The sequence below is a fragment of the Cynocephalus volans genome, chromosome 14, assembly GCF_027409185.1.
Source record: "Cynocephalus volans isolate mCynVol1 chromosome 14, mCynVol1.pri, whole genome shotgun sequence".
NCBI classification, from domain to species: Eukaryota; Metazoa; Chordata; class Mammalia; order Dermoptera; family Cynocephalidae; genus Cynocephalus; species Cynocephalus volans.
Genome location: NC_084473.1, coordinates 29168 through 43470, shown reverse-complemented (window position 1 = coordinate 43470; position 14303 = coordinate 29168). Strand labels below are relative to the sequence as shown.

The 14303-nt window shown below is 48.7% G+C and overlaps 1 protein-coding gene and 1 pseudogene across 1 annotated transcript; one reads left to right on the top strand and one right to left on the bottom strand.

Annotated features, from left to right (window-relative positions):
• Positions 1-405: 405 nt before the first annotated feature.
• LOC134363149 (branched-chain-amino-acid aminotransferase, cytosolic-like) lies at positions 406-1437 on the bottom strand (annotated as a pseudogene).
• Positions 1438-2137: 700 nt separating this feature from the next.
• On the top strand, positions 2138-10407 carry LOC134363319 (synaptonemal complex central element protein 1-like). The gene is made up of 13 exons (XM_063078907.1): positions 2138-2207; positions 4988-5050; positions 6043-6102; positions 6473-6547; positions 7217-7264; positions 7488-7542; positions 8257-8346; positions 8590-8653; positions 9441-9507; positions 9584-9707; positions 9776-9886; positions 10046-10133; positions 10348-10407. The coding sequence occupies exons 1-13, from the start codon at positions 2138-2140 to the stop codon at positions 10405-10407; spliced, it is 975 nt and encodes a 324-aa protein (XP_062934977.1).
• The last annotated feature ends 3896 nt before the right edge of the window (positions 10408-14303 follow it).

The window sequence follows — 14303 nt, the reverse complement described above, 5'->3', positions numbered from 1 at the left end:
TTGAATACATGAATTATTCCGATTTGAGCATCACATATTATACATAGGTATTGATATTCAACAGTGTACCACAGATGTGTACAATCAATTATGTTTCAATGAATAAAAAATACATAAATGAATAAATAAAATTTAAAAATAAATAAAGCAAATGGAAACAAATCAACCTATCTACATAAGCAGTTGGTATATGACCACAAAGAGAGCGATTATTTCAAGAGACTTTATTTTATCTGATGATTGCAATTCATTTTCTTTGGCATGAGGAATCACTGACCCTTGTAACACACTGATAATACAAACTGCACTATGCACAACTAGAAACAGGTAGCAAAAAAAATCTATCGCAATTCAAATGCAACAATCTGTCCCAACAGCATACAGTTCATATCCTGTATTTTTTATTCAAGCTAATACAATTGTCTAGTCAATTTCTCCTCTTCTGTACAGGATATCAGCCAATTTGCCCAGGATACAGCTTGCAAGCTTAAGACCATTCTCCATACTTGGAATATGTATCTTCTCACCCTTATCCAGTATATCAGAAACTAGATGAACAACACAGGCTGTACCAGAGCCTCACTCTGTACATCTCCCTCACTCTGCTCCCCTCCAGGGCAGTTGTCAGGTCACCCATCGTAAGGTGCCTCTCTGAAACCTTAGATTCACCCACTTGTGTGCCACGTCCTGAATGCACTTCCTTCCCTCCTGGAAGAATGATGCCATCTCATGGGGGAGGTACCAGTTTCTCTTCTCCATCTTTATTTGTCTAGTAAAGAAAAAGATTTATAGTTCTAAGTTCAGTTATCTGGTTATCCTTCCCAGAGAGCCACAGAACCTACTGTCACCCATTGTCCATTGCTTCACATTGGGCAAAATAAATGAGTTGTAATTCTCTTTCATCTTGCAGTCCCCAGTTCCAACTTCCCAGGCTCTTACATTATTTGGGTTGGCCCACAGGGACGCCAGATTAAAGGTTCCCCTTGAAAAACAAGGCTCCACTGGGCTCAAGATGAGAAAGAGCAGGCTTTGTTTGGTAGGCTTATTGACTAAAGAGAAGGTTCAGTTCAAATGAATGTAGGACAAATACGTAGACGAGCAGGCATTAAATATGGGACCCATTCTTGACTCATTTCCACAAGCTGTTGAATACACCCTAAAAATTCTTTGTAAAATACCAGCAAAGATGCCCACACAGAAGATTAGTGTTTTCTATACATACTGAGGTTGGGCTGCAAGAGTCAAATTCTACTATCTACACCTCAAAATGACTTCAATGATCTAAGGAGATCATTCCACGGAGTAGTGGAAAGCCTATGATGCAGGATGCAACGAGAAGTTTTAAAGAGGCTTGATATGACTTTTCTCCCACCCAAACTCTGAGGACCACTCCTCTGTCAACATGTGATCCGTGAACACAGTTCTGAAAACCAGCGTATTTGGGTCTAACCCTAACCCCTGTGTAGCCCTAACCCTAACCCTGATCCTGACCTTGACCCTCTGACCTTGTAACCCTGACACTTACGCTGACTCTGTGACCCTGACCCTGACCACGACCCCGACCCTAACCCTGACTCTAACCCTGTCCCTTAACCAATAACCCCTAACCCTCTGCGAAGGTTTCCGCTCTCGTGAATCGGGTGGGGTTGGCGAGCTCCTGCCGGCGCGGCCTACAGGTCACTCAGCTTCTGTCAGCGATGGCCGAGCTCCCAATCGCTGCTCCCGGAGGCGGGGACACTCTTACAGAGCGAAGTCAGGATAACGGCAGAGACGGGACTCGAACAGCGATCCCCACAGCCCAGCACATGCGCACTTGCCGCCACCCATCCACGTCAGTAGGAGCGCCCCTTGGCAGCTTTTACACATGCGCAGGTGACCGCTCAACCGGCCAATCGCAAGCTTGGAAGGCGGCACGTGACCCTTGACTTCTCGGCGGGATTGGCCGGCCGAGCAGCTTTAAGCATGCGCACTAGCTGCCGGGCAGGGGCGCCGGACATTCCGCGCACCCCCAGGAACGTTGCTCGCCTCCACGCAGACGAGAGAGCAGTGCGCTGGCGCGCAGCGCCCCGCCCCCAGCGAGGTTTGGTCCGATCAGCCGTCGAGGCGCCACAGGCTCCGCCCTTGCGGCTGAGAGGAAATGGCGGCGAGAGCAGCGCCGTCGACTGCGGAGCCCGTGGGAGCCGCAGACCGGGCCGAGGCAGCCGGAGGTAGCGGCGGGAGGGCGGCGAGGACAGGCGGGACGGGGCGGAGCTCTCCCGGCGGGCAGGGCGGGGCGAGGCGGGAAGGTGGGTTGAGGGTTTGTCGTGGGGACGAGGGCGTGACGGTCCCACCCGCCGCATGGTTCACCCTGTCGCGCGTTTCTGTCGCGCCTGACTTGTTCCACGTCCTGTCGGTGTCGGTCATTCCGTTTCCTTCCCGAGAACGCCCACACGCACCTCTTAAACAGAACAGAACGTTTTCCCGGCGCTCCCAGAGCTGAGGACCGTAGTGACCCCTCACGTCCATGGTGGGACCGGGCTGGTCCGCGGTCCGAGCTGGACCCCCCGATGCGCCCGGGCGCCCGGCCTGCTGCGAGGCCCTCGGCGGGGGCTCCCTCCCCGCCATCGCCGGGGAGGACGGGCGGCCTGACGCGGGGTCACAGGCCCAGGACCGCAGCCGGCACGGAGGAGAAACGCCAGCCGCCCTGCCGCCTCCCCTCAGGCTGCTCCTGCGGTGCCGAGGGGTCTGCAGGCTCCAGCGACACTGCGGGGACTGCGGCCAGGCCCTCCGCGAAGACGCCGGATCCTGCAGACCCGCCCACGTCAGCGCGGGCTGGATCCACACCGCGCATCTGTAACACTGGAGGTTCCAAAGTCAGGTCGGCACGGAAAGGCGAGCTCGGAGCAGGGTGTGGCCACCAGTGGTGGCCCTGGGCCAAGGACAGAGAGGATGTGAACGCAAAGATGCGTATATACCCCTTCATTGAGTGCCACTGCCATGCTTTCGGGTCCCAGCTTCAAGTTCCTCAAATAAGCCTAATCGACTTCACCAATGCGTGAGTCAGTGCGGGTTTCTGTAAGGAATGACCGTACACTGAGTGGCTTATAAACCGCAAAAGCTCATTTCTCACGGTTCCGGAGGTAGGACGTCCAAGATCAGATGCTGGCAGAGTGAGTGAGCGGCGAGGGTCGCTCTCTGGGTCGTAGACTTTCATCCTCCCGCTGTGTCCTGTCACGGTGGAAATCGCTAGGGAGCGCTCTGGTTCTCGTTTGTAAGGGCACTGATCCCATTCCTGAGGGCTCTACCCCCAAAACTCAGTCCCCTCCCAAAGGCCTCTGACCCCAATACCATCACACTAGGAGTTAGGATTTCAGCACAGGAATTTTGGAAGCACACATTGATGAGCTCGTAGTCGGTGCTTCGTCTTCAAACATGCCTTTTGCATACTTCACCAAGGATATCTGGTTAAATTTCTAGAATTGGAATTATGTCTTCAAAATGCTGATATAGCCAAATTGCCTTCTAAAAAACTGCATCGGTTTCCTCAGTATCAGCGGATATGAGGGCCTGTTTCCGCACACTGTCACAAACACTGGGCATTATCAGACTTAGCAAGTGTTACCAGTCTGCTAGGTGCAATATGTTAATTTGCATTTCTTTAATTATAACTGAGGTAGTACATATTTTCAAGTACTTATTGGCCATTTATGTAATTTTCTATTAATTGTTCTCCTTTTCTTAACTCTTATATGGTAATGAAAGATTGTTTACCTTCTCTATATTGATTTAGTGATTGGAAGATTTTTAAAAACTTTTCATTATGAAAAAGTATAAGCATGTACAAAAGGAGGGAACAAAACATAATCACTCCATGAACCCGTCTCCAGCTTTAACAATGATCAACTCTTGAACAATCTTACTTATTCTTTAATCGTCACCTCTCCCTACTACACACTCCACTATTTCATTTTAAAGCATCTCACATATCATCCATAAATATTTCCGTGTATATCTCTAGAAGATAAGTACTCTTTGGAAAAGAAATACCATCGTCACATCTATATAACAGCAACAATAATTACTTCATCAAATATTTAGTTAATTTTCAAATTTTGCTGAACTTGTCATCAATATTTTTTACTGTGTTTTTGTTTGAATCAAGAGCCAATTATGGACCGTTCATTGAGATTGGTTGATATGTCTCTTAAAGCACTTTTAGTCTGTAAGGGTCTTTCTTTCTATCTTTTACTACTTTTGGAATGTATTTGTTAATCAGAATGGGTTGTTTTGCCCATGGAGTTTTCCAGTCTGAATTTTGCTGATTGCATCCCTACGTGCCACTGAACATGTTGCTCTATTCCTGTATTTCCTCTGAATTTGTATTGAGATCTAGAGGTTTAATGAGTATTAGCTTCATATTTTTGGCAAGAGTATGTAATAGGTGATATTGTTTTTTTACATCAGGTGGCTCCTGATATCTGGTTACCTTTATTGTGATTTTAGTGTCATAAATAGTAAAATTAGGTGACTATAATGATTATAAAAATTCATATGTAATATTATTTTACAGGGAGGCTTCAGAACCAGTATTGACTGTATATAGGAAAACTATTTGTGTTTATATATATTTTAGCGAGACATCTTATATTTTCTTATTAGTCCTTGAAGTTTTAAGTAAGATTCTCTAGAACTTTATAATTGATTATTCCACCTGCCAGTTAGAGTGATTTCCGACTCCTCATTTCCAGTTTTTTATACCCTTCTTTTTCCTTGCATTATTAGATTACCAGCTTTTGACCCACCCAACTTTGAACAGCATTAGTAGTGAGAGTACACCCCTGCCCTCACCCTGAGTTTTATGAAGGGAATACCTATGTTGCCATTTCAGTCTGGAGGGGAAACCTGTCTTTCGTGTACGGCTCACCTCAGTCCCAGCCTAGCCCGGTCAGATCCTTCCTCTGGTCTCTCACCCTACTGGATTCTGAAATGTTTGGTTTTGTCTCCTCAGGGCAGGACACATCCTCACAGAAAATTGAAGACTTGGTGGAAATGGTGAAAAGGTTGCAGAAAGGTCACATGTCTCCTCTGTATATGAGGCTTAGCCTGAGGTTTGGGGTCAGGCAGATGTGGGTTCAGTTCTAGGCCCCACAATTCACAACCTTGGGAAATTACATTTTTTCTCTTTTAAAATTGAAATCCTTGAACTAAAAATGGTTCTAAATTAAAGAAGTATAAGGGGATAGAAAGCAAAATATTTTCCCAAAACCCTGTCCTGAGTACCTTGCTGGTCACCCCTTTGGCTCCCACTATACTGTGTTAGATCTCAAAGTTTTCACCTTCGCCTGCCTTCCTTCCACTTCACCTCCTGCTACTCCCCTCTTGTTTACCAGGCTCCTCCCAGCCAGTTCCCCCTCAGGGCAGGCCTCTGCACTGACTGCCTTCCTCCTCCACCCAGAGAGCTGCAGGGCTTGCCCCCTCACTTGATTTGGGGCCCTCAAGACGCCTTCCCACATCTTCACTCTTTCACACTTCCCATTCCTTCGCTCTTTTTGTTTCTCTTTTTCAATTAACATATGATAATGGTATGTATTTATGGGGTACAGTGAGATGTTTAGATACATATATATACACATTATGTAATCAGGGTATTTAGCATTTCCATCATCTCAAACATTTATTGTTTCTTTGTTGTAAGAAAATTCAAAATCCTCTCTACTAGCTTGTTTCGAAATATACCATATGATGTTGTTAATTGTTATCACCTCTCTGCAGCAGTAGCACACCAGAGCTTATTTATTCTAACACTCCTCCTCTCTTTAACCCCTTGCTCTTCTTTATTTCTCTTGACCGAAGTTACCGTAACTTGACTTTGCATCTCTTTTTTTCTGTTCCTTGTCCCCCTGACCACACCAGAATGTGAGCTTCATGAGGGCCCCAACACAGCACCTGCTAGCAGGGAGCGTTCACTAGATTCGTGTTGAATAAAAGCAGCAGAGGCACAAGGCTGGCTCCCACCCTACTCTGCCTACTCTGTCAGCAACCAACCTCTTTTCCTCCCTGCAGGAAGAAGCCTGGAGCCCCGGGTTGAGGTCCTGATTAACCAGATTAATGAGGTTCAGGAAGGTGAGCTCAGGTACCCTGGCTTCCAGCCAGAACCAGCTACAGGTTTTGCCAGGCCCAGTGCAAAGTGAAAATACAGGGTCCCTGGTGCAAGAACTGCTAGATATTCACCACAGCAACAGCAGAGCATTAAATTAAGTACAGGACCCTTCTTCATAAAACTGCCATAGTCATATGCACGTGAACCTGGCTCTGCTGCCAGCTGAGCTTGGCAAGAAGGACCTGGACTCTGAAATTCTCATTTCCTGCTCTGTAAAATCTGGGCCCCTCTAGGTTTGCTTGAAGACAAATGTGAAATGTCATTGTTTGCAAGGGAATAGTGTGGGTGTAGGCTGTACTCACACAATGTCTGTCCCTCTGCTCTTTGGTGAAGCAAAAAGGAAAGCCAGTGAAGAGTTGGGAGAGGCCCGGACTGTCTGGGAGGACCTGCAGAAGGAACTGGACACATGTAAGCAGGCCAGGGGCCACCCAGAGGCCCCCACATGCCTCCATCCTTCCACAGCCCAGTATTCCAGACATGTAGCATCCCCTAACCCAGTACTCCAGTATTCCTTGAAATGGCCAAGGGCCCTTCCCCTCTCCAGCCTCATGTTCTGCCAGTTTCCTCTGCTGGTGGAAGTGTTCTGAAAACACCCTCCAAGCACACTCCCACCTCAGGGCCTCTGCCAGGCTGCTGTGCATTCCCCCCAGATAATAAAGGTTCTTCTTGCCTCATGTCATCATTCAGCTGTGAGCTTGAATGTCCCCTTCTCACAGAGGCTATGCCCAGTCATCCCATCTGAAGATGGCACCCTACCCCACCTGGTCACATGCGCCTTCTTGCTTGATGTATTTCTTCACAGCCCTTATCCCATTTCAAGCAGTGTCTTTATGTTTTCTCTCCCTTCAATGTAAAAGCATGAGCACCCCCTGGATCCTCACAGCCATACTTTGTAAAGGTCAGGGCCCTTTGGAGCTTTCAGGGAGTGGGCACCAGAGAGGAGGGGGCTCACTTCATGGGGTCCACATTGGGGTTCAGGGCAGGGCTATACCCAACCTTCCATTTGACCATGGGCAAGCCCTATCCCTGCAGGTTCAGTGGGCAGTCTCTGATCTTGGAACGTGTTGTGTTTTCCAGTGCATGGAGAGAAAGTACGCCTGAAGGAGATCTTGAGCAAAAAACAAGGTATTGGCAGCTCCTCTGTCTCCAGGCTTTTGCCTGTGCCACCCTTCAGAAGCCCACTCTCCCTATAGCAGCTGAGGCCTTTGAAACCTGCCTCAGCTTAGTCCCTCCTGTGGCTTCTGCTGGACTGGTGGTGTCCACTGACCGGACATCATCTGGTCCTGTTCCCTCTGCCCAAACCTGATGCTAGACAGACTCTCACAGGTCCCTGTTTCTCTCCCTGCAGAGACCCTAAGGATCCTGCGGCTGCACTGTCAGGAGAAGGAGGGTGAGGCACAGAGGTATTAGCTTGCAGCCAAGCCTGGCTCTGCCTGCCCCTTCATTCTGGCCCAGCAGAGAGGAAGGGAGATGTGTCTCAGCCCACAGCTCCCATTCTCTCCCTCTACATTGAGAGGCCATAGAGTGTCTTCCGCCCTTGGCAGTAGTGCTGAGGGTAACTCTCTCACTCACTGGGATAACCACTGATTTGCCACATTGTTCTCAATTCAGTTTCTTCAGCCAGTTTCTATCCTGTGTTTTTTATTCTTTGTCACCTGGCTCCTTGCTGTAGATTCACTTACCTGCCTGTTCATTAGGCATTGAGCTGACCACCTGTCCATTCTCTCTCCACTCATCCCTTATCCTTCCACCCCCCATCCATCTGTCTGCTTCCTGAAGGCTTATCTAGCTCATGTTATGACCAGCAGCCCCAAGCCTTGGCACACCCTAAGACTGGAAGATTGGAAGTATTTGGGAAGGTCAGATGATATTAATACATGAGTGCATGTGCACTTGAATATGTCCATGTTGATCTCCGTAAACCTCACAAGGATGCTTCCAGGGGCCACGTGCTCACGTCATCCCCCCACCCCCCAGCACACACATACTACAGAGAAGGACCTCAGTGTAGAGGGAGAGAATGGCCCTCAAAAGAGGGAGCCAGAAGCCCTACCCCTTCCCCTCCTGGGGACTCATTCAGAGAACACAGCTGAGAGGGCTGCCTTGCCCCTTCCCAGGAAGCACAGCATGTTGCAGGAGTGCAAGGAGAGAATCTCTGCCCTGAACTCCAAGATCGAGGAAGAGAAGAACAAACAGAGGCAACTGAGGTAACCCCAGCACCCGAGGTCTGGGGAGCTCAGGTGGGCTGTGGGTGGTGCACTACCAGGGATGGGCATTGGAGGAAGAGCTGGCCGAGCTGAGCATGGGAAGGTCAAGGTGGTGGATGTGCTCCCAGTGGAGCAGAGCATAGGCAGAGCCCCAAGAATATGCATGAAGACCCCATCCTGAGCCAGGCTGTGGGGTGGAAGTCTCAGCCTGTGGCCCCTCATACCTGTGTGGTTGGTCCCTAGGTTGGATTTTGAGGAGCAGCTGGAGGATCTGATGGCCCAGCACAAGGACCTCTGGGAATTCCATGTGAGTTGCTTGAAGCTACTCCTCCCACCTTCATCTTCCTTGCAGCACGAGGCCCAACTGCAGGGTCATCCTCAGGCCTTTTCCTCTCACCTGCCACACCCAGTTTCTGAGCAAGCCCTGATGGTCTTAATGGCACCATCACCCTGAATCCAGTCCCTTGTCTGTGCTCTCATAGCCACCCAGTGTCCTCATTGCCAATCCTGTCCCGCAACCCCTGCTGATCCATCTGTTCAGTGGTCAGGAGGAAACCTGACAAAGCCAAGGTCAAGTCGTCCACTGAGGACATCCATGGGTATCTGGGATCATCACAGGCACAGGGGAGAAAGTGCGGATCAAAGCATCCAGTGTTTGCCCCCAAGGGATCCCAGGCACCAAACAAGAAAAGAGAGAATGAATGTCAGCAGGGAAGGTGTCAGTGAGGCCACCAGAAGGGAAAAGCTGCAGCTGTGCTGGTCACTCTCCAGATAACAGCCTGGGTGTGAAGAGTTTGCAGATTTCTCTGTTGCAAACACTCCATGGCCAATTTCAGTGCTTGCAAAATTCCTGAACACTAACAATCCTATGAGCCTACCCAGTGCAGCACTGTGAGTATCTGGGGTGAGAGAGGATAAGGGAGAGGGAATGGCCAGTACCAAGGCCCTGAGTAGACTGTGGCTGGGTGCACCAAGGGGCAGAGAAGTAGGAAGTGAGGCATGGTGAGTGAGTAAATGACTGGATCCTGGTGGGCTTCTCTGAGACATGGGGGAAGCCTGGAGGTGTGGACTGGCCTCCTTTCTGCCCCTCTTAGAAGCCAGAGCGGCTGGTGAGGGAGATTTGTGCCCTGGACAGCAGTAAGGAGCAGCTACTCAAAGAAGGTGAGGCCAGAGGAGGATGGTGACCCTTATTTGACCTACCTGCCCTCACCTACTCATTCACCCTCTTGTGCTGCAGAGAAGCTGCTCGAAGTGAAGCTGGAGGATGTGAAGCATCGGCTGTGCTCCCTGTGCGGGGCTGAGGGCACCTCCACCAACACTGACGGGCTCTTTCTCCGTAGCCAGGAGGCGGCAGCAGCAGTGTAAGATGTGGAGGTGGGGAGGCTGGGGGAAGGAGTGGCTTATGCTGACCCCCCCATTGGGCCCCCAGGCAGCTGTTCCAGGAGGAGAACAAGAAGGCTGAGGAGCTCCTGGCAGCTGCTGCCCAGCACCATCAGCAGCTGCAGCAGAAGTGCCAGCAGCTGCAGCAGATGCGACAGAGGTGGGTACAGAATCCCTGTCTCCCAGACCCTCCCCAGGAAGGTGGCTTAGGGGATCGCTTCTCCCTTCTGCCTCTGTGTTTCTTCACACCCTTTTGTCTCTCCTCCACTCCCTCTTCCTTATTCCATCTCACCCTCCTACCCCACCCGTTCCCGTCCAGGCTGAAGGAGGAACTGGAAAAGCATGGGATGCAAGTTCCTGCCCAAGCCCAGAGCAAGCAAGAGGAAGCGGCCAGCCCAAGAAAGGCAGTGATCCTGGGACTCAGGTGGCAGGGAGCAGAGACAGCTCCTGGAGGAGGCTGGGGGAAGGAGGGATCTGGGAATCCTCTGGGATGGTCTATGGGGAAGGGACACAGCCAAGGCAAAGGCATGGACACGTGGTGGTGGTGGGGAGGGACAGGAGGGAATGGTGTGGGCACAGGGATGTGTGGAGATCCCTACTTAGGACCCTGTCCACCCACAGGCCAGTCCCAAGTTCCTAGGAGTCCATGAAGAGGAAGACCCTGAGCTGCCCACTGAGTAGGACCTGATGCCCTCTTAGGCCAGGAAGACACTCCCCACCCCCAACCTTCTTCCAAGGGGCTTCGGGAAATAAAGGTGCTATTTTGGCACAATTCGCCTCAGTTGAGTCTGTGCTGGGGAGGGGGAGGGGTCAGGTCCAAGACCCCCAGGCCTTTGAGACTGCCTGATGCTTTGGCCTGACTGACTCTTGGCCTGGGCCAAAGTTGCACTGCAGGTGCTCAATAAATGTTTCCCCAACCTCCTGGTCTCTGGATTCTTCATCTGTAGGATCTGACAAGCTGTTCTGGGCCCCCAGGCAGAGGGATGCAGGGATGAGACCTTTTCACGATGGGCCCAAAGGGTCTGAAACGCACCCTGAGATGATTTCAATTCCATTATATAGGCTTGGACTACACAGACACTTTTTTTTAAAGAAGGATCAATGAGTTAGGTTCCCAAACCAGTCAGTTCGTGCTGCAGTCCCCACTGGTTAGCTGAGAAAAAGAAATGTAATTTGAGGCTGCATGTAGTTTGAGCTCTCATGGACACAAAACATATAATTAAGACTGTTTACAGAAACAATATGTTAGAAATTCTCAGTGTGCAAGGAAGGCGTCATCAACAAGGAATTAAAGTGTGTACATCTGAGGCAGGTTTCAAATCCACCAAAATGCATCGACCCAATTAAGGCCAATGATGAAAATCAAACTCTCCATCTCCTGGGTCCAAATACACTGAATTGAGGACAAAGATTCCTTCTCTTGACAGGCTCCCCCACCAGGTAGGCCAGTGACACAGTGGGGTTGGAGAGAGGCCTGCCCAGGCTCCCAGGGGGTGGACAGCATGGTTTTCTATAGAAGAATGGAAAAACATGGCAGGGTAAGGAAATTCTTCAGTCAGTCTGAGACCTTAGGCAATAAGCCTAAAACTTGACATAGTTTTCTAACTGAGATGGGGTTAATCACACCTGTGTTATACATGAACTGGCAATACCCTAACAAAAATAACCCTCTTACCAAGCGGAGATTAGAAAATATATTGAACTGAATGGCAATCATCCCATCACAAGACATGACATTTAGAAGCTGCTATTCAGCTAAGCCGATGATTAGAAGGAACTTTACAGCTTCTGTTGTTTCACCACAATAAGAAAAAGAACAAATGATCGGTTCAACTGATGGATAAAAGGCCTTTGAAAAAACTCAACACCTGCTTATAATTTTTAAAAGACTCATGAAAAACTCGTAATAGAAGGTAACTTTGTTTTTATTTATTGATGAAATGTTTACAATATTTCAGGTTGGGAACAATTCAAGTATGTCTGATATAGTCAAATACAATTGGGCTTCATACTGGAAGTTGTAGACAGCAAAACAGGTAATAACAGCTTAAGAATTTATGATTATGTACTTCACAAACCTAAAATATTCTACAGATAAGCTGCAGAATGGTTAAATGAGTATAAGTTTGCTAAATGCAGTCAATAAAGGAAAATCAACACTGTCTACATACTAAGGCATAGCACCCAAAATGATAGTGCTTAGGGATCTACAGTTTAAGTGAACATAGCATCAGGTGAGAATATGCACCTCAGCCAAAGGCTGCCTCACAGTGAGGGGTCAAGAGAGGCCAGGCATGGGCTCCAATGTTCCTCTCTGCAGAGCTGTGCCAGTATGCACAACCAAACAACGCAACAGAAAAAACAGCCAAGACTTCAATAAGCACTTCACAAGGCAGACATTCAAGTGCCAAATATATGAAAAGGTGTACAAGCTGAACAGTAATTAGAAAAATAAAAATTAAGACCAGCAGAAACTACTAAAAACTCACCAAATGACAAAAACAGTGATAACAAAAGCAAAAAATAAAAATAGACTAACATTTCAAGAGTTGTCAAAGAAGTTGAGCAACTGGAATTGATCACTGCTGAGGACAGTGTCCAGTGGTAGAGCCACTTTGGACCATGGTTTGGTAGCATGACTCAAGCATGCCCTATGGGTCAGCAATTCCGCTCCTAGGTGGAACAGAAATATACCTATAAATTTTATTTAAAAGTTCTAATTGTAATAGTTGGAATATAAAAATAGCAGTTACCACTAGAGAAAATGGAGGGGATGCTGAGAGGAAGAGGCTTGAAGAGGCTTTCTGGGGTCCATTTCTTGACCTAGGTGGTGGTTACACAGTGTGTTCCCTTTGTGATCAGTTATTGACTGGTATAGTTTTGATGTTTTTCCTGTTATGTTCTGGTCAATATAAGCAAGTTTATTAAAAGGTGGTGAAGAGGAGCAGAAAGGAGCGATTAGACAGGGGAATGAGGAAACTTTTGGGGGTAATGGATATGTTCATTATGTTGATTGTAGTGATGGCTTCATAGGTATGTACCTAAGTCAAATCATAAAATTATATACCTAAATATATGCAGTTCCTTAGCTCAGCACACAGGTCTTCGCTGGATGTCACTGTGCAAAAGCATCTCAAGGACAGGTTTATGCCAGGCCAGGTGCAGGGCACACTCCACTTCCCAAATCCTAGAGGCAGCTCTAATGCTTCTGTCACAGTCACCAGGACCCTTCATGCCCCTGAACCCCACTGCCCTGGCCCCGCATCCTGCCATAGGTTAACAGAGAGAAGACAGAAGCTAACCTGTCCATAGACCCCTAGGATGGTTTAGTTAATAGCATGAAGGAAACAGCGAGCTCATTGAAAAAACATTCGTAAAAACTTTTTAGAGAAGACGCTAATCTTTACATACTTTTCTAGTTTCCTGCTGTTTGACAACCAATGACCTCAAATCTCCCTAACAGTCCAGGGGGACTGTTACATTGCTTACAGAGAAGGAAAAGGAGAGATCACCGTGTCCTCACTCCTGGACACTTCATGGCACGCATGACCACCGTGCTGAGGTCCAGCTTTCCAGCCATTCTGCTACCAGGGTCAAAACATGACCGTCACACAAGTGGAAAATCAACAGGTGTTGGAGAATGTACCCAGCACTCAGCAAGTGTTGGAACTGGTGAAATGTCAAGACTGGTTTGAGAGAGCCCAAGGAAGGGCTGTCAGTAGAGTGGGCTGGTCAGCCATGGCAGCGCTCGAATGAATCTGCTAATAGATGCGAGAACGGTTCCTGTCACCGTGCAGTAAGTAAAGCAGAGCCTCCGGGGCACTCACTGCACCTGACGGGAGTCTCACTCGCATTTCTCTCAGGTGCCCTGCACTTCTGCAGAGTCATGCACACCCTGATTGGCAGGGAACATGACGAGAAATAAATATGCCACCTCCCTGCAAAATCAGACGCTCCCCCACTGCGCTGGCCAGATGGATGTCACACCTGTGACCCCTCGTGCCTGTTGCAAGTTTCGGATGATTTTTCCGCAGGTGTCCATGAGATTCAAGTGTGTTTGATTCTCAGTTTGCAAAGCGCACAGCAGATCAGAACCTGCAGTGCAGTGTACCTGTGCTTAAGCTGAAATCACTCCGAAGATTCACTTGCGTTTGTTACAGCACATTTAAGAAGGGGGTCGGGGTGGGCTCCACTTGGGAGAGACTTCAGTCAGGGCCGGTCAATGATTCAGAGCTGAGGGGAGTCAACGTTAGTCTTGCAGGTGGTACGTGTCTGTGTCCAGAGGGTTTCACCGGTCCCTCGTCTCACCCCTTGTAAGTGACAGAGCTGGAACGTGATCCCAGCAATGCAAATCCAACCTCATTCGCTTTCTGTCACCACGAAATACCCTCCTGATGGCCCCTGCTTGCACAGCAATTAGTACGTGCACTCCTGGCTCCGCTAGTATATTTTTGCCTCTGAATTGACAATTAAGGTTGGCCCAAAATCCAGCTGGGAGAACAATTCCGGTGACATTCCCAAACACCTGTAAATTCCTGAGCCTCTTAAAGTCCTTGTCGTGGCCACTTCCGGCTGGG

Excerpts from the sequence above, each read along its gene's own strand:
- LOC134363319 (XM_063078907.1), top strand. The coding sequence starts at position 2,138 with ATGGCGGCGAGAGCAGCGCCGTCGACTGCGGAGCCCGTGGGAGCCGCA. Across the intron at positions 6,103-6,472 it reads GATTAATGAGGTTCAGGAAG|CAAAAAGGAAAGCCAGTGAA; the intron begins GTGAGCTCAGGT and ends TCTTTGGTGAAG. Across the intron at positions 7,543-8,256 it reads AAGGAGGGTGAGGCACAGAG|GAAGCACAGCATGTTGCAGG; the intron begins GTATTAGCTTGC and ends GCCCCTTCCCAG.